The sequence below is a fragment of the Hemiscyllium ocellatum genome, chromosome 33 (genome assembly GCF_020745735.1).
Source record: "Hemiscyllium ocellatum isolate sHemOce1 chromosome 33, sHemOce1.pat.X.cur, whole genome shotgun sequence".
Classification (NCBI taxonomy): Eukaryota; Metazoa; Chordata; class Chondrichthyes; order Orectolobiformes; family Hemiscylliidae; genus Hemiscyllium; species Hemiscyllium ocellatum.
In genome coordinates, this window is record NC_083433.1 from 11,875,985 (window position 1) to 11,902,484 (window position 26,500).

The 26,500-nt window shown below is 46.5% G+C and overlaps 1 protein-coding gene across 5 annotated transcripts in view; it reads right to left on the reverse strand.

Annotated features, from left to right (window-relative positions):
- Nucleotides 1-1,652: 1,652 nt before the first annotated feature.
- The window catches only part of trpm4a (transient receptor potential cation channel, subfamily M, member 4a), a 94,079-nt gene continuing 69,231 nt past the window's right edge, over nt 1,653-26,500 (reverse strand). For all 5 annotated transcript variants that reach the window (XM_060849270.1, XM_060849266.1, XM_060849265.1 and 2 more), the window contains 10 exons: nt 25,548-25,788; nt 20,002-20,120; nt 18,808-18,940; nt 17,019-17,193; nt 14,145-14,310; nt 11,132-11,313; nt 9,358-9,490; nt 7,598-7,670; nt 5,815-5,908; nt 1,653-3,245 (listed from right to left, as the gene is read on the reverse strand). In XM_060849270.1, coding sequence (XP_060705253.1) covers nt 3,214-3,245; nt 5,815-5,908; nt 7,598-7,670; nt 9,358-9,490; nt 11,132-11,313; nt 14,145-14,310; nt 17,019-17,193; nt 18,808-18,940; nt 20,002-20,120; nt 25,548-25,788 — 1,348 coding nt within the window. In that variant the 3' untranslated portion in view covers nt 1,653-3,213. The remainder of the gene's footprint in view (nt 3,246-5,814; nt 5,909-7,597; nt 7,671-9,357; nt 9,491-11,131; nt 11,314-14,144; nt 14,311-17,018; nt 17,194-18,807; nt 18,941-20,001; nt 20,121-25,547; nt 25,789-26,500) is intronic.

Here is a 26,500-nt window from a genome sequence, read left to right on the forward strand (position 1 = left end):
ACAGGCAGAAAACTAGCCACCAGGATACATAAACATTAACTATCCACAAAAAGACATGACCCACTCTCAATAGTAGCCTTACATATGGATGAGGAAGGACACCACTTCGACTGGGACAACACATCCATCCTAAGACAAGCCAAACAGAGACATGCATGAAAATTCCTAAAAGGATGGCATTCCAACCGGAACTCTATCAACAAACACATTGACTTGGATCCCATTTACTACCCCCGAGAAAAAGAACTGGAGATAACATCACCACAGGAAATGACATTACCAACCCAAGGAAACCCAAAAACATATATAGAAAGCAGGCTATACCACCAGTGCTTTATCTGGAGGCTCACTGAAGATGTTACCTAATATGGTGACGAAATGTCTGAAAATGAATCCTACAGCTCAGCAGACAAACTTTCTTCCAGAACCTCTACCTGAGCTACAAATCTTCTTAAAACATGCTTTTCCCAATACTATGTTCCACTGGCAGAATGTTTCTGGGGAGTCTTCCTCCAGCTTCAGTTAGGCAAATCATCCAGCCTTGTTTTGACTCTTTGCAAACTCTATCTTCAAACTGAGTACATTCTTCCTACAAGCATTCTAGCTGAGGAGCAGGCCTGGGTAACATCTCTCTCCTTTTGTTCTTCTCTTGGCTGCAGATGATCAAAGATTAAGCTGCAATTGCCTTGTGTCTGTGAGATTTCTGGAGATGTTTAGGGAAGCCTGTAACCTGATCTCAAAATGGCTTCCTCTAGCCTCCTCTCTATGGCAATGGGAAGCACACTAGCTTCGTATCTAATTAGAAATCACCCATCTCTGATCACAGCTGCAATAGAAGAACATGTTCCAGCATAACTATTTACGCTTGACAATGATCATGTTTTTCCAGGTCTTAGAGTTTTCTTGTGGATTCAGAAGCAACTGTCACTGTATCTGGGAGTAAACATTTAACATTTGTCCTTTATTAACAAAATTTACATTTTCTTCTGATCTTTAGCAATTAAACCTCCTATGTGTGCTGTCTGATAAACTTGTCATTTAGCTTACATTGACAGATACAGTTACAAATGTTCTAAAGTCCGTGTCATTTTGTTTTTCAGTCATTTTAATTGTGGATTGAAATGGGAAAAAATAATTGTTTTAAAGCTAAAGATTGCTGAAGGATTGCTGCATGTTATGAAAGCAACCCTCCGTGTAAGTACTGTTTACACAGCTGCAGCAGTCTCGTTTACAGCTGAGCTGGCACCAAAACGTTGAGTTCAAATGGACTGTTGAAAATGTGGTGCTGGAAAAGCGCAGCAGGTCAGGCAGCATCCAAGGAGCAGGAGAATCGACGTTTCGGGCATAAGCCCTTCTTCAGGAATAAGGAAAGTGCGTCCAGCAGGCTGAGATAAAAGGTAGGGAGGAGGGACTTGGGGGAGGGGCGTTGGAAATGTGATAGGTGGAAGGAGGTCAAGGTGAGGCTGATAGGCCGGAGTGGGGGTGTGGGTGGAGAGGTCGCATTTCCAACGCCCCTCCCCCAACTCCCTCCTCCCTACCTTTTATCTTAGCCTGCTGGACACACTTTCCTCATTCCTGAAGAAGGGCTTATGTCCGAAACATCGAATCTCCTGTACCTTGGATGCTGCCTGACCTGCTGCGCTTTTCCAGCAACACATTTTCAGCTCTGATCTCCAGCATCTGCAGTCCTCACTTTCAAATGGACTGTTGGTTGGTAATGAGGAGCTGACTGGTTTGTGAGCTGGTGACCAGTTAACAATAACGAAGCCCTTCTGCCTGACGATAGCTATGCGATCAGTTTGCAGATCACTGACGGGATTGGGAGTGTGAACAAAATAGTGAGAAGCCTCAGACCTCCTCGGCTCAGGAGCTCTCTTAGTTTTTGGCAGTTTGAGCCTGAAGAAAACCAGTTCATTTTTCTTCCAGAGGTTGCTGAAGGCTCAGCCTTTTAACAAATAGGTCAGGTGTCTTTAATTAGTGTGAACCAGCCACCCTGTAAACTAGTGAACGCTTTCAGAGTACGAAGGCTGAGAGGCGACATAAGAATTATCTCAGCAATCCCCCATGAACAGGAACCACTAGGCTGTCTTCCCAGTGTTTGCCACCACCCCCCCCCCCCATAACACCCAGTTTTCTTTCCCCTGCCTGTGTCTATTTGTATGAGAGTGTGTGTGTGAGTGTGAATGTGTGTGAGAGAGTGTGTGTATGTACGGGTGTCAGTGTTTGTGTCTGCGCGTGTGAGACTGTGAATGTTTGCAATTTTGAAGAATGTGTATATGTGTGTATGTATGAGTGAGTGTGAGTGAGTATGAATGTGTGTGTGTGGCAGTGTATGTGTGTGTGAGTGTGTGTGTGTGTGTGTGAGCAAGAGAGTGTGAGAAAGCAAGAATGTATGAGAGAGAGAATGTGTTTTTGAGAGAGTGTGTGTGCGTGTGTGAGAGACAGAGAGAGAATGTGTGTATAAAGGGGGAGTTTAAAAGACGGTTAGAGTTTTAACTGGTAGAATTATATGTCGATGGCTCACAATTGTATCCGCAATCCAATTATCTGTAATAAATAACGATTTTCATTAAGGACAGGAATCTGGTATATGCTTTCTCTGAGCTGGGTCTGAAGTCAGGGTATCTAGGCAATTTCTGCATGCTTTTTAAATACCTTAACTTCTGTGATCAGTTTGAAATGACTGGTTTTCAGCCCAGTGAGGTGTAACACCATGATAACCTAATAAACCAAAAGATATAAACCTAAAACATACTAATCCTATAACCTTCACGGTTGTAACAAAGAGCAGATCCGAAAAAAACCTGGGAAACTGGAAATGTCTGGAACCTGCCATCACTCAAAGGGTTAAATTGTCAGAACTTTCAGTGTATTTCATTCCAGTTGGTCAAAAGAAAATTCCAAGATTAAACACCTGTACAGAGTCAAATGATGCCCATTTGCCCATTGTCTTTATACTGCCTCTTTGTTCGAGCATTGAGAACTGGCACCATTTCTCTGCCCCATGGGTACAGAACATAATAAAATCTCAATTACAACTGTGGGCTTCCAACTTCAGAAAGAAGATGCCATTTGGGATCATTAGCTCCAGACTCAGTCCCGCCGGACCTGAAGTTACTCTTGGCTTGTCATCCACAATTGGAAGGCAAAGTGAAGGATTGTGATATTCACGGTGCGGGCTAGCGTTGCTGAGGCAGTTCTCATTTTGAATCGCTACGGCCTGCTGTCCTTTTTCGATGAAGGGTCTGGAAAAGAGGAATCATTATGAATACATCTTGACAGACTTTTGTTGAGTGAGGTTGATAGTACTAAGGTGGGCAGATGGAGTCACGAAAGCGGTCAGGGCTAGCAGAATAAGCTCGAGGGACTGAATGGCTTCTTACGGGGGCATCTCAGGATGTTCCATGGGTGGGACATCTCATCAGAGATGTGAGGTGGCATCAATGCCAAGTGTGCCCGGTGGGTTGGATAAGCCACCTCTGCTTGTTCCATTCTATATGGCAGCCATTGTTAAACTGCCAGTCCCACACTCGGGTTGTGTACGCACCGGGGAGGCTGTTGTCACTTGATCTTTCTGTGCCCTGTCTCCATCTCACACTCAGACATACGCCATTGGTCTATCCTCCAGCCGACACTCCCTTCCCACAGTAATCAGAAAGGTAACGGGCCCTTGCTAATCCAATTGGATTAATCTCGTCTGTTTCACAGTTTATTTTTGTAAACTAATAAGTCAAGGCAGGTTTGGAAAATTACTTGACGTTTCAATAAACCATCTTGCTCTCATGCCAACTTTTCAGTCCAGACCTGTTGCAAGATTCCAATGAGATGCAAAGCAAGTTGGAAGAAGAACACTCTCATTCTCCACTTTGGCATTTTACAGCCTCAAGCTCTCAATACTTAGTTCAGTAACTTCTGAAACTAACCGTTTAACTGACTGAGGCAGCACAATGGTTAGCACTGCTGCCTCACAGCACCAGAGACCCAGGTTCGATCCCAGCCTCAGGGTGACTGTGTGGAGTTTACGCATTCTCCCCCCGTCTGCGTGGGTTTCCTCTGGGTGCTCCTGTTTCCTCCCACAGTCCAAAGATGAGCAGGTCAGGTGGATTGGCTGTGCTAAATTACCCATATCATCCAGGGATGTGCAGGCTCAGTGGATTAGCCATGGGAAATGCAGGATTATAGGGTAGGGTTGTGGGTCTGGGTGTGATGTGTTTCAGAGGGATGTATGGACCTGATAATGAATTGCCTGTTTCCACACTGTCAGGATTCTATGACTATATTATGTCAGTTCTCCATTTTTGCTACATTCTCTCCTTCTCTTCTTGTTCCTTCTTCTTTGCCTTGTCTTGTTCACTTTGTTCTCCAGCTACCTGATGAAGGAGCAGCGCTCCAAAAGCTAGTGCTTCCAAATAAACCTGTTGGACTATAACCTGGTGTGGTGTGATTTTGAACTTTGTCCACCCCAGTCCAACACCAGCTCCTCCACATCACTTTACGCTCAGTGGAGAGGACCCATTCTCTTCCTTTCACACCAAGATTTACATACATTTTACGTCTTTTTAAACTCTTTCACCACCATTCACCACTCCTTTGTTTTTTGCAACAGAAACAGAAATTGCTGGAGAAATTCAGCAGGTCAGGCAGCATCTGTGGAGAGAGAAGCAGAGTTAATGTTTTGGGTTTAGTGACCCTTCTTCAGAATTTTCCTAGCAATTGTTGCTCTTGGGATTCTTTTCCCATGTAACATCACTTCCCATTGCTTGCCCTCAATCTCTGTCAAAAATATATGTAAGAAAACTATTGTCCAACATCTACTTCTGAAGAGAAGTCACCCTGGTAGGCAGCACAGTGGTCAGCACCGCTGCCTGACAGTGTCAGGGACCCAGGTTTGGCTACAGCCTTGGGTGGCTGTTTGTATGGTGTTCACATATTCTCCCCGTGTCTGTGTGGGTGTGCTGTGGTTTCCTCACAATTCAAAGATGTGCAGGTCAGGTGGATTGGCCATAGTGTCCAGGAATGTGCAGGCTAGGCGTGTTAGCCATGGGGAAATGCAAGGTTACAGGACAGGGGGGAATGGGTCTGGGTGGGATGCTCCTTGGAGGATTGGTGCGGATGCAATGGGCCAAATGGCCCGCTTGGAGAAAGTGAGGACTGCAGTTGCTGGAGATCGGAATCGAGAGTGTGGTGCTGGAAAAGCACAGCAGGTCATTCTCTTGCTCACCCGATGCTGCCTGACCAGCTGTGCTTTTCCAGCACCACACTCTAAACAAATAGCCTGCTTCCCCACTGTAGGGATTCTATGTCTTTGTTTAACAGATTCTACTTACATTTGCCTTAGAAATATTCCAACGGGGGAGGATGGGGGATCAAAAGCTTATTCGAGGTAAGTAGGAATGGAGAGTTTATAATCAGATCAGCCATGGTTTTATTAAATGACAGAGAAGGTTCAATAGCCTACAGCTTCTCCTTGTCTGTATGCTGAGTCTGTAAGTTAGCTCGCTGAGCTGGAAGGTTTGTTTTCAGACGTTTCGTCACCATACTCGGTAACATCATCAGTGAGAGTCTCTGGTGAAGCGCTGATGGTATGTCCCACCTCCCCATTGATAAGTCTTGGTTTCTTAAGGTGGGTGATGTCACTTCCACTTTTATTTTCCCAAGAGAAGGTAGATAGGATCTAAATCGATGTATTTATGTCTGGATGTTGGTTTGTTATTGTCGTCACTCTATGGACAACCACAGAGAATCCTGGAATAAGCAACTGAGTCCGACCGGAACCATTTGAGAGGATGCTGTTTGTTATAATGTTGACATTACCTGTAAATGTGGGTGGGGCTCTGGCATTCCTGATGAGGTCACTTTGCAGCAAGGATTCCACTAACCACTGGAAGGCTTCGGTGCAATAATCCATCTACAACAACAACAACAAGTTTCATTTACAGAGCACTTTCAAGGCAGCAAAGTGGCAGCTACTGGTTCTCAGAGTGGACTTGACATGGATTGGGTTCAGGATATCGGTTTTAAGGAGCCACTGAAAGAAGGTTAGGGAGAAAGGCAATGAGGGAAAGAGTTGCATTTACACGGTGCCTTTCCCAAAACCCGTTACAGCCAAGGAAGTACTTTTGGAGGGTCCTCACTGCTGCAATGTAGGGAATGCATTGGACAATTTGTGCACAGCAAGCTCCTATATACCCTTCCGTCTTCTCAACAATAACAAGGCATGAATTGAGAAAGAGCAAGCAAGACCTACACTCCTCCCCTCCCCTTCCCCCATCCTGGTTGCACTGGCCAATACTTCTCCTTCAATCGACAGCTTCGAGAATCAATTGGCTGATCATGAACACATTCGATTTTTGAGGGAACTTGCTGTGAGCAGATTGGCTGCCAGATTTCCTCCGTTACGCCATCACCTCTACTTCGGCAGTTGTGAGGCACCTCTGAGTTTGCTTTGGCCAGGATACCTGGTGGATCTCAAATGCTGGATATCCCATCACAGGGACGGCACCTCAGACAGTGCAGCACTTCCTGAGTACTGCACTAGATTGTCAGCCCGGATTGTTGTATCCAGGTCCTGGATTGGGACTCAGACCCGCAGATTTCTGACTCAAGCTGAGAATTGGTTATTGCTTTCTTGCCTATGAAAGAATTTGAAGTTTAATCCTTATTATCAGCTTCTACCTCCCACCATCCTTAATATTTTTGTTCAATACATCGAGAGGCCCCGTTGGGTGAGTCTAAAACTGTGAGTAGTTCCCAAGTTCTATGTCTGCTCTGAATTGTCAAAACTCTTCGCACCATCACCCACCCTAACAGTGATGATGGTGTAGTGGCAATGCCACTGGACTAGTCATCTAGAATCCTAGGTTAATATTCTGGTGATGTGGGTTCAAATCTCACTAGGGCAGACGGTGAAATCTGAACAATAAAGGTCTTTCAGGGAAAGCTAGCCCGAATGGTGACTGTGTAACTGCTGTGGATTGTTGCAACATTCCAGGCTAAAGATCACAGTGTTGTGAATTGAACATGCTCTCATTCAGAGAACTGAAGACTCTCTATCAAGAAAAGATCTGAGAGATCATGCCAACTGGGAGCATTCAGGTTTTCAGTCAGAGGCCTCCAGGGCTGAACAGGCTGACACACGCATAGGTGTACACACACCCACACACAGAGACAGACCTCGATGAGAGGAAACACTCAGGGAGAATGGAGAAATGGCTGTTGCAGTAAATTGGGTGCATGTGGCACATGAGTGCGTGTGGGTGAGAGTGAGAGAATGTGTGTGTATGTGAGAGAAAGTGAGTGTGTGTATATGAGAGAATGTGTGTGTTTGTGAGAGAACGTGAGTGTGTGTATATGAGGGAATGTGTGTGAGTGTGCGTGTGTGTATTTGAGAGAACGTGAGTGTGTGTATATGAGGGAATGTGTGTGAGTGTGAGTGCGTGTGTGTGTATGTGAGAGAACGTGAGTGTGCGTATATGAGGGAATGTGTGTGAGGGTGAGTGCGTGTGTGTGTTTTAGCAATTCAGTGGAGAGGGCTCCTGGCTTTTTCCTGTGCGCTTGATTAAAGGAGGAATTTGCTGTTTCCACGGATCAAACGTACCTGTTTCTCGATTACCTTCAGCCGCCGGTCATGCTCCCTGATGTCAGTGATGTAACTCAGAACACTGTCAACCCTAAAACACAACATGAAATGTCAAGCAACAAGAAACTGGAACTGATCCCCTCTCTGTTCCACTCATATGGGCATCTGTCACAGTCACATTCCATCTGTCATTCCTTCCATTGGAATTCTGCCTCTCCCTCACTCCCTACTGGGAATCCTGCTTCTTCCCCCACCTCCTCTGGGAATTCTGCCTCTCCCACATTCCGTCCTGATCTATATCTTGGCTAAGCCCTCCTATTGCTTGCTGTAGTTCACCGTCCGAGACTTTTGTTCTAATTTTTTTGGCTCTCCTCTAGAGCAGGTGGGACTTGAATCCAGGCCTCCTCAACCAGAGACAGGGACATTTGCCACTGCGACACAAAAACCCGAAAACAGTGAATCCCAAAGTGCACTCAGAACTGAGGCAATTTCCAAATTTGTTAAAAAAATCACACGACAGCAGGTTATAGTCTAGCAACAGCTTTTGGACCACGGCTTCTTCATCTGGTGAGCACAACCACCTGGTGAAGGAGCAGCGCTCCGAAAGCTAGTGCTTCCAGTTAAACCTGTTGGACTATAACCTGGTGTTGTGTGATTTTTAACTTTGCACACACCAGTCCAACATCGCGTCTCCGAATCCAAATTTGTTGTTCTATCCCCAATCAGACTTTCTCAATGACCTGAAATTGAACCCTCTCCTCTGGCAAGCTACCTGAGGAAGGCTGAAAAATGCCAATCACTCTTCCCAAATATACCGATGTAGAGGGGAGACCCTCATTAGACCTTCATTGGAGTGTGCTTATCCTGGCCGGAATGGCCCAAAATTCAGCCCTGTTAAAATTTTAATCCTGAGATCTCCACAAATCTTTAAAGGAGAAAGTAAGGACTGCCGATGCTGGAGATCAGAGTGCATTTGGGTGGCACTGGAAAAGTGCAGCCGGTCAGGCAGCATCCGAGGAGCAGGAGAGGCGATGTTTTGTGCGTAAGCCCTTCATTAGGAATGTCCGAAATGCCGACTCTCCTGCTCCTCGGATGCTGCCTGACCGGCTGCGCTTTCCCAGTGCCACACCTTTCGACATAAATCTTTAAAGGTTGCGGGTTCCCTTTAAGGAGGATTATTGATCTCAGAGAGAGGGCACTAAGACATCCATAATGAATTTCTAAATATTATTTAGGCCATTTTTGGGAAAGCTAAATTCATTGTTTCCACTGGTTAAACAACTTTGTAATCTTCAGCCAAGGCATGATCCTCTTGGGAATGTAAGAGGACATTTCACACCGAGGGAAATTCAACCTTGGAATGATTCAGCCCAAATGAGTCAGAGATTATAACACTTTTCCAAAAGGGACTGGGTGAACAATTTGAATCAAGGAGATTAAAAATGGATAATTTCAAACAACTGCAACAATTTATACTGTAGGAGCTGATTGGTTAGCAAATCACTTCTGATTGGTCAAGACGTTGCCATGGAGAAAGTAGTGGGGAACTATAGGCCCCCTAAGCCTTGGGTGATCCAATAAATGACTAACTAGTTAGAAGTGAGAAATAGGTAGCTCTGGGGAAATTAATGGGCCAAACAGCCTCCTTCTGTGGTGTAATGCTTTAATTGGTTTCTCAACTAGGGTTGGACTGGGACGAGATTTATTTATAATGCGTTTTTTTAACCATTTTCCATCCCGTTGACCTTAATGAGACGGTCGAGAATCCGTGACCTCACTTTTGCGCGGTCCTCTTCAGTCGTTCCATGTTGCTCTCTCGTTTAATTCGGTTGCGGGACAGTAGGTAGTTCTCTTTCTGCACCGCCTCCCACGTCATCAATCTATTGGCCACTGCCTCCGATAGGTCTGTTACTGGAATGAGGATGAGACCATTAATGCGTTCTGTCTGAGTTGTGGATCAATGAGAGTCAGGCAATGGCCATCTGCTCAACCAATCAGACCTGGTCTTAAAGGTTTATTGACGACCAATTTCAAAATGACCATAATGTGGCAGATTGGCATAATGACACCTTATTGTCGAGATACCATCATCACAATGTCCACAATGACTGTCTATAAATGCACTATAGAAAGCATTCTATCCAGATGGCAGCACGGTGGCACAGTGGTTAGCACTGCTGCCTCACAGCGCCAGGAGACCTGGGTTCAATTCCCGACTCAGGCAACTGACTGTGTGGAGTTTGCACGTTCTACCCGTGTCTGCGTGGGTTTCCTCCGGGTGTGCCGGTTTCCTCCCACAGTCCAAAGATGTGCGGGTCAGGTGAATTGGCCATGCTAAATTGCCCGTAGTGTTAGGTAAGGGGTAAATGAGGGGTATGGGTGGGTTGCGCTTCGGCGGGTCGGTGTGGACTTGTTGGGCTGAAGGGCCTGGTTCCACACTGTAAGTAATCTAATCAGATGCACCACAGCTTGTTCTGGGAACGGCTGTGCCCAAGACTGCAATGAAACGCAGAGAGTTGTGAACACAGCTCAGTCCATCATGCAAACCAGCCTTCCATCTATTGACTCCGTCTATACTTCCCATTGCCTCGGGAAAGCAACCAACATCATCAGAGACCCTCCCACCCTGGCTGTAATCTCTCCCACCCTCTTCCATTAGGCAGAAGATATAAAGTTGAAAACATGTATCAACAGATTCAAGAACAGCTTAAACAGAAGCAAATTACTGCGGATGCTGGAATCTGAAACGAAAAGAGAAAATGCTGGAAAATCCCAGCAGGTCTGGCAGCATTGGTCAGGAGAGATGCTGCCAGACCTGCTGAGATTTTCCAGCATTTTCTCTTTTGGGTTCAAGAATAGCTTCTTCCCCGCTGTTATCAGATTTATGAACCTCTCATATATTAGAGTTTGATCTTTCTCTGCACCATCTCTGTGGCTATAACACTATATTCTGCATCCTGTTCTACTGCCCTGTTGTACTAAATGTAAGGTATGATTTGCCTGGATAGCACACAATGCAATACTTTTCACTGTAATCCGGTACACATGACAATAATAAACCAAGTCAAACCAAAATCAAATTGTGTCTTATTTTCACATGCGATGGGGAAAGGGAGGGTGGTGCCTGATTGTTGGTGGAAGATCTAACCCTTTGTTTCCCCAGATTCGCCTTGAATTTTGAAATGGCCGTCAAAACCTCCTCCTGTTTTCACTTGTCGGAATCCATTTTCAGTTGTGGGTGGGGAGCTGGAGACAGCACGGGTGGGCAGGTTAGAGGAGTCAGTGATGAGGAACAACTAAGCCCCACCTTCCCCCCTCCGCTGCCCAACATCCCCCCCCCACCCACCCCTAACAGACCAATCTGTGTCAATTGAAAACTGTTCACGAGGGACAATGAGCACAACTCAGGGAACAAGCCTGAACCATTCCGAACCCACTTGGCTCCGTTTCAAGCCACACAATGCACCTCACCCGGGGGGATCTGCGGCTCTAATTGCCAGTATTCCTGGCTTGAGATACGGCTACTCATACTCTCTGAGGGCGTGGTCTTACTGAAGAGTTTGCCCTTCACCGTGGGGACCTTCCGGATGTTTCTTTTGATGAAGATGTGGATGTGGCTCAGGATTATGAAGGGAGGAGCGAGTGCGGGCCGCTTGTGATATTCCACGACCAGATTGTAGCGTTGGAATTTCCAATAGGTGTCACTCTTCTCCTGGACTTTGTTGAAGGTGTAGCTGGGGGGTAGAGAAAAAAGAGGAATGGAGGAATGAGACTAGAGAAGAGGAACAGTCAGCCCAAATGGTCCATGCTGGTGGTTTAATGCTCTTACCAATCTCAACATCATTTCCTTCAATTTCTTTCTGTCAGATTCACCTACAATACTCCCTGTGACAGTGATGCCTACGTTTCCATCACTCTCTGGGACCAAGATGTTTCTGCTGAATTCCAGTTAAATCAAGCTTACAATCTTTGGCTTTTCCCATAATTACTATGTTGGATTGAAGTGACAGAAAGAGTCCTTCCCTCCCAGAATTGCTTCATTTACTTTATTTGATGCAGAATCTCACGTTAGCCAGATGGCACTTTTAGCTATCTCCTGACAAAATAAGTCATCTGTCGCCACCGGCAACCTAGCAAAGAATGATGGGACTTTACAGCAGAGAGCAAGGCCACCTTGTGCCTGTGCTAGCTCTCTGAAAACAACAACCAACAATTTCACTCCCTCCTCTACTGACACACAATGCTGCAGGATACACTGCATCGAGTCTCCCTTGACAGCACTTTGCAAACTCCCGGCCCCTACAACCTGTCAAAAATTGGGAGCACCACTGCCCACAACTACCCCTCCGAGCCACACATTGTCCTGACTTTGGGGTATAGGCTGTGGCTTCTGTAGCACTGGGACTCCTCCGCCATTGGGGGTGGACAAACCTTCCACACATCACAGCAAGAACCCACCATCTTCTGAAGGGTGAGTGTGGATGGGCAATAAATACTGGCCTGGCCAGGGATGTCCTCATCAATGAAAGAATAACAAAGAAGCCCTTTGAATCTCTTCCCTGCTGTTCAATTTGATCAGGCTTGACGTCTGGTCAAGCCCCTTAGCCCCACCATTGCCCCATGACCTTTAATACAGCTGGCTAACAAAGATCAATCAATCTCAGATTCAAAATTGACAACTGATCCAGAATCAAGTGCCACTTCTGGAACTGAGTTCCAAATTTCCACCGTTCTGTGCGTGAAGAAGTGTTTCCTCATTTGATTCTCAAATTTTAGATTATAGCCCTAGTTTGAGACTCCTGAACCAGCTAAAGTCATTTCTGTTCAACTCGTACCAGGTCCTGACAAAGGGGCAGTGCTCTGAAAGCTTGTGATTTCAAATAAACCTGTTGGACTGTAATCTGGTGTCGTGTGACTTCTGACTTTATCCACCCCAATCCAACACCGGCACCTCCGCATCAGCTTGTCAGCAATAGAGCTGGACAGTCATAGAGATGTACAGCATGGAAACAGACCCTTCAGTCCAATCCGTCCATGCTGACCAGATGTTCCAACCCAATCTAGTCCCATCTGCCAGCACCCGGCCCATATCCCTCCAAACCCTTCCTATTCATATACCCATCCAAATGCCTCTTAAATGTTGCAGTTGTACCAGCCTCCACCACTTCCTCTGGCAGCTCAATCCATACACGTACCACCCTCTATGGGAAAAAGTTGCCCTGTAGGTCTCTTTTATATCTTTCCCCTCTCACCCTAAACCAATGTCCTCTAGTTCTGGACTCCCCAACCCCAGGGACAAGACTTTGTCTATTTACCCTATCCATGCCCCTCATAATTTTGTAAACCTCTATAAGGTCACCCCCTCAGCCTCCGATGCTCCAGGGAAAACAGCCCCAGCCTGTTCAAGCCTCCCCTTATAAGCTCAAATCCTCCAACCCTGGCAACATCCTTGTAAATCTTTTCTGAACCTTTCAAGTTTCACAACATCAATTGGAAAGATGTTGTGAAACTTGAAAGGGTTCAGAAAGAGCAAAAAAAAAGAGAAGCCAGTAGCCAGTTGGTCTGAGGTAATATTCCAGGGACTGGCCCATTGTGTGGTACAATTAAAACAAAAGAATGCTGAAAATCAGTAACAAAAACAGAAATTGCTGGAGAAACGCAGCAGGTCTGGCAGCATCCGTGGAGAGAGAAAGCAGAGGTAACATTCCAGTGACTCTTCCTCAGAGCTGATGACAGCTGAGAAAAGAATAAGAACATAAAAAAAAAAGAGCCTGCTCTACATTTCTCCTCAGCACAGTCTTAAATGGCCTACCCTATATCCTTAGACTGTGACCCTTGGTAGCAGACTCCTCAGTCATTGAGAACATCCTTGCTGCATGTATCCTGTCTAGTTTTTGGGGGTTTCTATGAGACCCCATCCCTCATCACTTGAGGTGATCACTTCATTTTGGACATTTGAATTCACTAATTAAATACTAAGTGGAGAATAGGGTTGGGTAGCAGTGCTCAGGGTAGCAGGCACAGTGGCTCAGTGGTTAGCACTGCTGCCTCACAGCGCCAGGGGCCTGGGTTCGATTCCCGCCTCAGGCAACTGTCTGTGTGGAGTTTGCACATTCTCCCCGTGTCTGTGTGGATTTCCTCAGAGTGCTGCAGTTTCCTCCCACAGTCCAAAGATGTGCAACTCAAGTGAATTGGCCATGCTAAATTGCCCATAGTGTTAGGTGCATTAGCCAGGGGTATATATAGGGCAGGCGAATTGGTCTGGGTGGGTTGCTCTTCGGAAGGTCGGTGTGGACTTGTTGAGCCGAAGGGCCTGTTTCCACACTGTAGGGAATCTAATCTCATGCAAGGTTAGTGAGTTAGCGATATCCTGAAGCACTAATTGCTACATAACAATAGGCAGAGGCCATTCATCCCCATGAGTCTCTTCTGTCCACCCCTCAGTTTGATCACAGCTGACCTTACTAGCCTCGGTTCCAACACCCACATTCAAATGAAATACCTTTAGCTGATGCCAGCTACTTTGGCGCTGGTGGGCATTGAAACACAATGGGTCAACAGTTACCTGAACATGGCGATGAGCAGATTGACTAGCAGGATGTTGGCGATCAGGAGGAAGATGGTCAGGAGCAGGATGACCAACCAGTTGGCATAGGAGTTGGTGCAAGTAGACAGTTCCTCCTCTGAACCCTCGGTGAGATTATCCGGGCACCTGAATGGAAAGCGGGTCGCTGCCGGAAACAGAGGAATGGACGATGTTTAAGGGTTGAGAGCAAGGAGGGGACATAGGAACACGAGTAGGTTGTTCAGCCCTCAAGCCTGTTTCACCATGCAACTAGACCTCAGCTTGTTTCCTCCCACAGTCCAAAGATGTGCGGGTCAGGTGAATTGGCCATGCTAAATTGCCCATAGTGTTAGGTAAGGGGCAAATGTAGGGGTATGGGTGGGTTGCGCTTCGGCGGGTCGGTGTGGACTTGTTGGGCCGAAGGGCCTGTTTCCACACTGTAAGTAATCTAATCTAATCAGTATCTTAATGACATTTCCTGATCCTGGATCCAAACGGCTTCAGCCTCTCACTGAATACCACCCTGCCAATCCTCCCTTTGACATTTTCAATTGTACCCCCACAAACTGGGAATGGGACAGATTTCTGCCACCCTATCCATAAGGAACTACTTTCTGATGTTACCCCTGAACAGTTTAACTCTCTATGTTAATGTCCTGTGCTCCTCCACCAGCTGTGCCCATACCCCCAAGCTCCTCTGATCCTACACTTCCTCATGACTAAGAAAGCTTCTTTCTCTGGGTCCCAGCAGAACCTAAAATCACCTTAAGCTCCTCGATTTATACTCAGAGGAGTATCAGCCGAGTTCCTGTGACCAATCACCCTAATTTAACCCTTTCAGCGCTGCTTTCATTTGGATGAATCTGAATGACCCCCTCCACAACCAACACATCCACGCCCTCATCTCTACCCTACCCCTGAGGTGTGGTACCCAGAACACAACGCATTATCTACATCACCCCCACCCTTTTACTAATCGATGTTTACAATGGAAAATGAGGCCATTTAGCCCATTGCATCCATATCAGTCAACAAGGATCTGACTACATTACTACCATTTTCCAGCCCTTGGCCCATAGGTTGTGAGGCTATGACAAAGCAAGTGAATACTGTATCTAAATGCTGTTTTAATGCTAGGAGAATTTCTGACTCAACACCCTTTCAGGCACTGAGTTCCAGACTCCCATCATTCTCTGAATGAAAACCTTTCTTAACTTTCCGCTGAGCATTCTATCTTATCCCTAAAATCTATGTGTCTGGTCATTAACCCCTGCCCCACCCACTCCCCACCACCCCCCTCCTCCCACTAATGGAAAAAGTGCTCTCTTATTCACCCTGTCTATGCCTCTGATAATCTTATATATCTCTAGCATAATCTTATATATCATAATCTTATATATCTCTTATATATCTCTGTCTATGCCTCTGATAATCTTATATATCTCTAGCAGGTGCCCTCTCACCCTTTGCTACTGGCTTGGTTTGAGATTATGGTCTTCATGGCTGGACCAAGGGGTCTGTTTCTATGCTGTATGACTGTATCCAATCAATCCCCGTAACTCAGACCCACATTCTGGGAAAACCCTCTCTCGTGCAAGCACATCTCACTCTGTCTCTCACACACACACATACAAATACACACACACATATTTGCACACACTCTCTCTCACGCACACACACAACACACACATATATACTCTCCCTCACATGTACACACACATATACTCTCACACACTGACATACATTCTCACACACACTGTCACACACTCATTTCCTCTCACACACACTCTTACATACATGCACACTCTCATACACATACACAGAAATACAGACACACACACACTCACACACGCTCTCTCTCTCACACACATGTACTCTTGATTTCTCTGTCATGTACACACACATATACTCTCACACACTGACACACACACACTCATGCTCTCTCACACAGATTTACATATATGCACACTCTTACACACACACAGAAATACAGACACACACACATACACATGCAGACACACACACACATATACTCTCTCTCTCATGTACACACACATATACTCACACACTGACATACTCTCACACATTCTCACACACATACTCTTACATACATGCACACTTTCATATGTACATACACACAGAAATACAGACACACTGACACACACTCACACTCATTCTCTCTCACACACTCACTCTTACATACATGCACATTCTCATACACATACACAGAAATACAGACACACACACAGACACACACACACATATACTCTCTCTCTCACGTACACACATATACTTTCACACACTGACACACACTCTCACATACATGCATACTCTGATATATGCACACAGAAGTACAGACACACACATATATACTCTCTCTCTCACGTACACACACACACTCATGCGCACACTCTTACATACACACACACATACACACACACTCATTTTCTGAACTACCATCAATTCAGAAGGACTGGAAACATTAGCTCAGTTTGTCTCTTCACTGCTGCTGCCATACTTGCTGAGATTATCTAGTGCTTTCTGGTTTTGTTACAGAAACAGGCCATTTGGCCTATCAAGTCTATACTGATGATTCTACCCCACATGACCATCCTCATACGATCTTCATCTCAACCTATCCCTTGATGCCTGCCTGTGTTTGTCAGCTGACCACCACTGAACCCCACTGGGAAAAAGACCTCTGTCATGTGCCTCCATTAATGATGAGTTTTACATTCTGTCAACTCTCTGATTAGAGAGGAATCTCCTGAATTTCTTCAGGGATTTATTAGTAACTATCTTATATTTACAGTCACTAGCTCTGTTCTCCACATTGTATTCCAATGGTCACTCCTGACAAGATTAATCTCTTACCGTCCAGTTCATCGAGTGGAATCTGGCCGAAGATCTGTAGGTAGGGTCGGTAGAAGACCCTGCGAAAGATCCAACTGGGACGGGTCTCAACATGATACAGGAGGCCCTGGGTGGCCACTCCGTACGCCATCAACCAGACCCCCAGGAAGAACAGAAAGAAGAACACATCTTTGATCTGCAAAATCAATAAATACTTTAGCTCAACAAGTACATCCCAACACCACGCTCTGTGACACTCTGATATACCCCACACCCCTCGCTATAACAGTCTCTGATATACCTCACATTCCTCACTGTAAAACTCTCTGATTATATGTCACACCCCTCACTGTAACACTGATATACTCCACACCCCTCACTGTAAAACTCTCTGATATACTCCACATCCCTCACTGTAACACTCTCTGATATACCCCACACCCCTCACTGTAACACTCTCTGATATACCCCACACCCCTCACTGTAACACTTTCTGATATACCTCCCACCCCTCGCTATAACAGTCTCTGATATACCTCACATTCCTCACTGTAAAACTCTCTGATTATATGTCACATCCCTCACTGTAACACTCTCTGATATACTCCACACCCCTCACTGTAAAACTCTCTGATATACTCCACATCCCTCACTGTAACACTTTCTGATATATCCCCTACCCCTCGCTATAACACTTTCTGATGTACCCCTCACCCTTCACTGTAACACTCTCTGATGTACCCCACACCCATCGCTGTAACACTCTCTGATACACCCCTCACTGTAATATTTTCTCAAACACCCCTCACTGAGAGACGCTCTGACACACCCCTCTCTCTGACACACTCTGATATACCTCCCACCCCTCACTGTGACACTCACTGATACACCCCTCACTGTGACACTCTCTGATATACACCCCACCCCTCACTGTAACACTCTCTGATGTACGTCACACCCCTCACTTTGAACCTCTGATATTCCCCAGAACCCTTGCTGTAACACTCTGATATACCCTGCACCCCTCACTGTAATACTCTCTGACTTGCCCCTCACTGTAACACTCTCTGATATACTCCACACCCCTCACTGCAACACTTTCTGATATACCCCTCATCCCACACTGTAACACTCTCTGATATACTCCACACCCCTCACTGTAACACTCTCTGAAATACCCCACACCCCTCACTATAAAACTCTCTGAAATACCACACACCCCTCACTGTGACACACTCTAATATACTCCATACCCTTCACTGTAACACTCTCTGATGTATGTCACACCCCTCACTTTGAACCACTGATATTCCCCAGAACCCTTGCTGTAACACTCTCTGATATACCCTGCACCCCTCACTGAAACACTCTCTGATATACTCCGCACCCCTCAGTATACCACTCTCTGATACACCCCTTCCTGTGACACTCTCTGATACACCTCTCACTGTGACACTCTCTGACACACCCCTCACTGTGACACTCTCTGATATACACCCCTCACTGTGACACTCTCTGACACACCCCTCACTGTGACACTCTCTGATATACACCCCTCACTGTGACACTCTCTGACACACCCCTCACTGTGACACTCTCTGATATACACCCCTCACTGTAACACTCTCTGACACACCCCTCACTGTCACTCTCTGATACAACCCTCACTGTGACACTCTCTGATACGCCCCATCCTGTAATACTCTCTGATACACCTCTCACTGTAACACTCTCTGATACGCCCCTCACTGTAACACTCTCTGATGTGCCCCTCCTGCGATGCCCCTCACACCCACAGTCTCCCCCTCACCATCTTGCCGACGATGATGATCTTTGGCCCCAGCTCCTTGTGGACAGCGAAGATGTGAACCAGCCGAAAGCAGAAGACCATGAAATCGAGGCAGAGAATGACCCGGCCCACCTCGTACCACAAGTTGGTCATCCTGCAGGAGGAACACAGTGAAACCCAGGAGTGGACCTCTCACTGACCGGGTATACACACACTCCGCAATCACTCACCGGGGCCTACATGGTTAGAGGGATCAGATGACCCTTTCTTCAACTCCTCAGCCAATTGGAAGTTAGCTGGTCTTAATAGGAATTGGAATCCCAGTTAGCTATTGGACCACCTCTCCCACTCACCCACCACCGTAATCTCACATTTACCATGGTTACCCCACTTGACTAGCACATCACTGGGCAATTATCCATGGCTGATCCACCTGACCTGCACATCTTTGGACTGTGGGAGGAAACCCACACAGACATGGGGAGAATGTGCAAACACCACATAAACAGTCGCCCAAGGGTGGAATCGAACCAGGGTCCCTGGCACTGTGAGGCAGCAGTGCTAACCACTGAGCCATCGTGTCATTTTCCAAAGTTTCCAATTCAATAAGGCCAAAAGGTTGGAGGGGAAAGCCCTTCATAGGGCAGTTATTGGCAACGTTGGGTGTTGGCACAAATGGGCAGAGGAGGGCTTTTCTCACTTGATGGAGCATTTCCCTCACACTCTCCACCACCTCCTACCCGCTCCCTTTCTCCACAAACCCCCACCTCCACCAATCTATCAGTGAGAAGATTTCCAGCACTCCCTGCTGGGTCTTGGTGAAAGTGGTAGGCCAACTGGAAGATTCCAAATGGCTCAACAGACCCTTGGATTGGCCTACATGGGTAAAGCCCAATTGTGGAGCGGTAGGTGTCACCAAACCCTTCCTCCTCAACTGCACCCCCCCTCCCAAGTTGACCTTCCTCCTGAACACCTCACCAATCCTCTCTGAATAAAAATCCCCCCTGACAGTACAATGGTGGGAGACAGGGTGGCCAAGTGTGTGGCAGGAAATGACACGCTGGCCTGGCGCTCCAGTCTCTCGCCTCCAATCTGTCCCCAGTCCGTCCTTCTAACTTCGAAGGTGCTGGAGCTCACCATCCCCAAAGGGAGGGGCTGTTTCCTCTCATTCTCGCTGACCCGCCCCTTCCCCAACAGACAAAAATGGCCACTGACCTGCCCACGACCCCGGCGATGAACATGAGGATGGCCAGAACGTCACACTTGTTCCACATGTCCTGATAATACAACTTCACCTTCTTCCTCAAGGGGATGTTCACGCTGACAAAGAAGGTCTAGGAAGAGACCAAAGAGGTCAGTGTAACAGGAGAAACAGACCTCCCCCATCGTATGAGGGCCCACTGCTGACGTCACCATGGAGAATGGCAGCATCGGATTATTGACTCGTTCACAGGAAGTGAGTATCACTGGCTGGGCCAGCATTTATTGTCCATCCCTGACTGCCCTTGGAAAGGTGGCGGTGAGCTGCCTGTGGTAAACAGAGGCATTGTTCGTGACTTGGAGACGTGAGTTCAAATCCCAACGAGCAAACCAAAGATAGTGTGGGATTCCAAAGTGAATCGATTTAAATTCATTTCAAAGGATTAATGAAATCTGGTGTGAAATCATTTGGCTTGGCAATATTGACTGCAAATCTATTAATGTTTGTTGCTGAAATTTGGCCCTTAGTGCTCTTTCTGGAAGGAAACTAGCACTTTTCCCAGTTCTGCAGTAAATGTCACTATGGGCTAAAGGTCCCTTTATCATGCTATAAAACCTCCAAACTACCCTCCAAAATGGCCTTGTCAACCACTCAGTTTAAAGGCAGTTAGGAATGGATCCCCCCCGGAAAAGATACTGCAATTCTGTCTCCAAAGGCTCCATGACATGTCCTGACTGTAACATTCCCTCTCCCTATCTCTGGAATCTCCTCTGAGATCCTTCTACTCTACAAGTTCTGGCATTGTGTCTACCACGGACAACTGAATGGAATTCAATTCCCTCCTTAGGCCTGTCTACTGCTGTCCTCCTCACACAGGAAGCATAGAGTGATGCAGTTCTGGTCACTGTATTCCATAGAGGCCACTGGAGGGGCTACAGAAGAGGTCTACAAGGAGAATATGCTGGGAATGTGTGGGTTTACACATTGGGAAAGGATTGGTAGTCTGGCTCTCATTTCTCTTGTCCAAATGAGGAGAGACCTAATCAAGGGCTTTAAAATTACAACAAGAGTGGATGCAGAGAGATTGTGAGATTCCTCTTGTGGGGAAAAGCAGACCAAGAGGTGGTCAATGCAAGACTGTCACCAAGAAATCCAATGGGTAACTCAGAAGACACCCCTTCACCCAGAGAATGGGAGACCTCGTGACTGCAGGGAGTGTTGGAGTTGGTTAGCTCAGTTAGCTCAGTGATGCTAATAAAGAGTCATAGAATCATAGGGATGTACTCTTTGGTCCAATTTGCTCATGCCACTCCGATCTACTCCCACCTGCCAGCACCCGGCCCCTATCCCTCCAAACCCTTCCTATTCATATACCCATCCAGATGTCTTTTAAACGTTGCAATTGTACCAGCCTCCACCACATCCTCTGGCAGCTCATTTCATACTCGTATCACCCTCTGTGTGAAAAAGTTGCCCCTTAGGTCTCTTTTATATCTTTCCCCTCTCACCCTAAACCTATGCCCTCTAGTTCTGGACTCCCCGACCCCAGGGAAAAGATTTTGCATATTTACCCCTCATAATTTTGTAAACCTCTATAAGGTCACCCCTCAGCCTCCGATGCTCCAGGGAAAACAGCCCCAGCCTGTTCAGCCTCTCCCTGTAGCTCAAACCCTCCAACCCTGGCAACATCCTTGTAAATCTTTTCTGAACGCTTTCAAGTTTCACAACATCTTTCCGATAGGAAGGAGACCAGAATTGCACACAGTATTTGAACAGTGGCCTAACCAATGTCCTGTACAGCCGCAACATGACCTCCCAACTCCTGTACTCAATACTCTGACCAATAAAGGAAAGCATACCAAACGCCTTCTTCACTATCCTATCTACCTGCGACTCCACTTTCAAGGAGCTATGAACCTGACCATGGCTGCTACTCTCTGCCCATGGCTGTCATGGTACCAGCTTGGTGCCAATGTTAGCAGAGGATAGAGAGGGACTGAATGGTCTGAGGGAAACAGGAAAAAAAGGCCAGTTCCACTCCTGTTGTTTCCAATGGGTGGTCCTAGAGATCCTCCCCGAAATGGATTTGGGTTGGACCAATCCCAATCCCATCAGGGACAGACCAACCCCAATCCCAACAGAGAGAGACCAACCACAATCTCAACAGGGGAGACCAATTCTAATCCTAGCAGAGGAAACCAACCCCATTCCCATTAGGAAGTTACCAATCCAATCCCAACAGGAGAGACCAACCCCAATCCCAAAAGAGCTATACAAAATCCAATCCCAACAGAGGTGACCTACCCCATTCCCATCAGGGAGACACGAATCCCAATAGGAGCGACCAACCCAATGCCAACAGGAGAGACTAACCCCAATCCCAACAGGAAGAGATCATCCCTATTCTCAACAGGAGAGATCAACCCCAATCCCAATAGGGAGAGACCATCCCCATTCTCAACAGGAGAGACCAACCCCAATTCCAACAGGGAGAGACCATCCCCATTCTCAACAGGTGAGACCAACCCCAATTCCAACAGGGAGAGACCAGCCACAATCTCAACAGGAGAGACCAATCCCAATCCCGACAGGGAGAGACCAAGCTCAATCCAAAAAGGAGAGACCAACCTAAATTCCAAAGGGGAGAGGCGAAACCCAATCCCAATGGGGAGAGACCAAGCTCAATCCCAAAAGGGAGAGACCCGCCCCAATCCCAACAGGAGAGAGCAATCCCAATCCCAACAGGGATATAAAAAACCCAATCCCAACAGAGGAGACCAACCCCATTCCCAACAGGGAGTTACCAATCTCAATGCTTAAAGGAAAGACCAGCCCCAATCCCAGCAGGGAGAGACCAAACTCAATCCCAACAGGGAGAGACAAATCCCACTCTCAACAGGGAGAGACCAACCCTGTTCCCAACAGGGACAGAACATTCCCAAACCCACCAGGGAGAGACCAACTCCAATCCCGACAATGAGAGACCAATCCCAATCCCAACAGGGAGAGACCAACACCAATCTCAACAAGGAGAGGCCAATCCCAACCCCAACAGGGAGAGACCCTATCCCAATCCCAAGAGGGGAGTCCAAACCCAATGCCAACAGGGAGAGACCAACCCCAATCCCAACAGGCTTTAAAACAGACCCTAGCTTGGAAATCACTCTCTGCTATATTTCTTTGCTTCTCTCTCTATTTCTTCTATCCTCACCCTCTCTCTCTCTTCCTTTCCCCCTCTCTTCCCACCTCCTTCTCCACCTCCCTTCCCCACTCCTTCTCCCCTTTCCATTCCGCTGTCTGTCTTTCTCTCTCTGTGTCTCCCCTCCCCATCACTTCGCTGCCCACCCCATGCCTTTTCTCCCTCTATTCCACCCACCTCTCTCTCTCCCTCTCTCTCCCTGTCTCTCTCTCTCTCTGACTTCCATCTCTCTTTCTCCCTGTCTCGCTCTGGGCCATTGGATTGGTGTGGAAACTGGGGAGAAGGCTCCAATCCGAATGTGTGCACATTAATGTCGGGAAAGTTGAAGACAATTTTCTCAGCTTCAGTACCAGAAACAGAAAGCGTTCTCGTTTTTAATTTTAATATTTGAATTAGGAGCAGCAGTAGGTCTTTCAGCCCTTCAAGCCTGGTCTGCCGTTCAACAAGAACATGGCTGAGATGTTTGACTTTTGAATTCCTCTTCCCCACCTGGCCTCGATAATCTTCGATTCCCTTCACAAACAAGAATCTATATGCACCATTAAAAAAAATTCAGTGACCTCCAACTCCACTGCTTTCAAAGGCGGAGAGATGTTAAATCTCACAATCTTCTGAGAAAAACCAATAAAATTCTCTTCCTCTCTGTCCAAAAAGGGAGGCTCCTAATTTGAAAACCGTGCCCAACTCGTGCTGAACTCCCCTAGAAGAGGAAATATCCTTTCCACATCCACCTTGCCAGAAAGTAATCAAGATGTGGTCTCAAGCAAAACCCTCTTTAACTGAGGCATAATATCCTTATTTTTATTCCTGATGAAGGGCTTTTTGCCCGAAACATCGATTTTCCTGCTCCTCAGATGCTGCCTGACCTGCTGTGCTTTTCCAGCACCACTCTAGAACATAGAACATTAAAAAACTACAGCGCAGTACAGGCCTTTTGGCCCTTGATGTTGCGCCGACCCAAGCCCACCTAACCTACACTAGCCCACTATCCTCTATATGCCTATCCGATGCCCGTTTAAATGCCCATTAAAAGGGAGAGTCCACCACTGTTACTGGCAGGGCATTCCATGAACTCACGACTCGCTGAGTAAAGAATCTACCCCTAACATCTGTCCTATACCTACCTCCCCTTAATTTAAAGCTATGCCCACTCGTAATAGCTGACTCCATACGTGGAAAAAGGTTCTCATTGTCAACCCTATCTAAACCCCTAATCATCTTGTACACTCTAATCTTGACTCTAATCTCCAGCATCTGCAGTACCCATTTCTGCCTAGTTCATCCTTATTTTTATGTTCAATTCCTCTCCAAATATAGGCTGGTATCCCATTAGCCTTCTTGATTATGCACTGTACCTGTCCACCAACCTTTATTGGCTCATCTTCTGAACACATAGTTCCCTCTGCATTTTGGGGGTTTTGTTGTCATTCTCTGCTTAAGTAATATTCTACCTGTTCACTCTTCCTTCCAAAATGAATGGCTTGACAGTTTTCCACATTGTACTCAATTTATCAGATTTTTTGCCACTCCTGTAGTCTGTCTACACCCTGTCAAAGAATCATCACAGAATCCCTACAGTGTGGAAACAGGCCATTTGGCCCAACACATCCATACTGACCCTCCGAGGAGTAACCCACCCAGAACCATTCCCTCATCCTATTACTCTACATTTATCCCTGACTAATGACCAATCCTACACATCCCTGAATACTATGGGCAATTCATCTAACCTGAACATCTTTGGATTGTGGGAGGAAACCGCAGCACCCAGAGGAAAGCCACACAGACACGGGGAGAATGTGCAAACTCCACACAGACAGTTGCCCCAGGCAGGAATCGAACCTGGGACCCTGGCGCTGTGAGGCAGCAGTGCTAACTGCTGAGCCACTGTGCTGCCCTCACCTTCACGATATACCTTCCTCATATTGGAAACAGAATTCACCAATAATCACTCAGTCACGCAACACTTGAATCTTGTTGAAAAGATGGGCACATTACCAAAGTCTTTTGTATTGCCTTAATCAGGACACCAGCAAGAATGCCCAACTTCAAATGAGCGCAATAATTTGTACTACAGGGGGACAGGGTGCTGACTGTTTGGCAAGTCGGCTCTGATTGGTCCAAGATGGCGACAGAGTAGAGCACTTTAGCCAGAGCTCGTCCATTACATACATTTACTTTTCTCTTTTTTTTCAAATATATTTCAAACATTCCTTTGAAATCAGGCATTCTTGCTGGTGTCCTGATGGGTACACGGCTGTGGCTCTTTTCAGCGAGATTCAAGAAGTCACAAAGTTCAGTTTTCGTTTTGAGGAAGGGAGCGTGGGCTGATTTCATTCCGAATGGCATTTTCCTGTGTACCTGTCGGATCTCCTCGAAGGCAAGTGTGAGGACCCAGAAGTACAGGATGAGCTCCGCTATCGATGGATTCTTCAGAGGCAAATCCAGGATCAAGACGTAGGCAAAGAGGAACAGGAAAGCAAAATACATGATGACATTTCCAAAGAACGAGGTGACAGGAGCTCCCCAGAACTGCTTCCATCGAATCATCCAAAATGGCCGCTTGTTGCCAGATGACACCCTGACATCAGCTTCACTGTCACTGAGGGGAACAGGAAAAAGGAACAGATTTAGAGCTGGAACCGAGTGATAGTCAGCCACAGTTCATTGACAAGTACCGCAACTGGGATGGGACCTTCTCAAGGGCAACTTGGGGTGAGCAATAAACGTTGGCCCACCCAACGACACCCATGTCTGATGAGTGAATTATAACAAAGGACAGATCACATTGCTGTAGGTCTGGAGTCAGTTGTAGGCCCGACCAGGCAAGAATGGCAAATGTCCTTTCCTAATGGGCATTAGTGAACCAAACAAACCAGAGTTTTTTAACAATCAATGAATCATGGTCACCAGAGAATTGCGATCAATTTTATCTTTTTATTGGTTTTAGATATGGAGAAAGGTTAGAGAATTTAAGCTTGTTCTCCTTGGAGCAGAGAAGATTAAGAGGTGACCTGATTGAGTTGTTCAAAACTCTGAACAATTTGGACAGGGTAAAGAAGGATATTCTGTTTCCACTAGCTGCTATGTTATCATCAACGGTTACACTTTCAAGATTGTCAGCAATAGAGCTAGGAGTGAGATGAGGAGAAACTTCTTTACTCAGAGTTTGTTAGGTTTTGAATGCGCTGCCTGGGAGACTGAGGGAGGCAGATTCCATAGGAAGTTTCAAAAGAGAACTGAATATATAGTTGAAGGGGATAAAGGTAGAGAGTTATGGAGATCGGTCTGGATCGTGGGACTAGCTGGGTAGC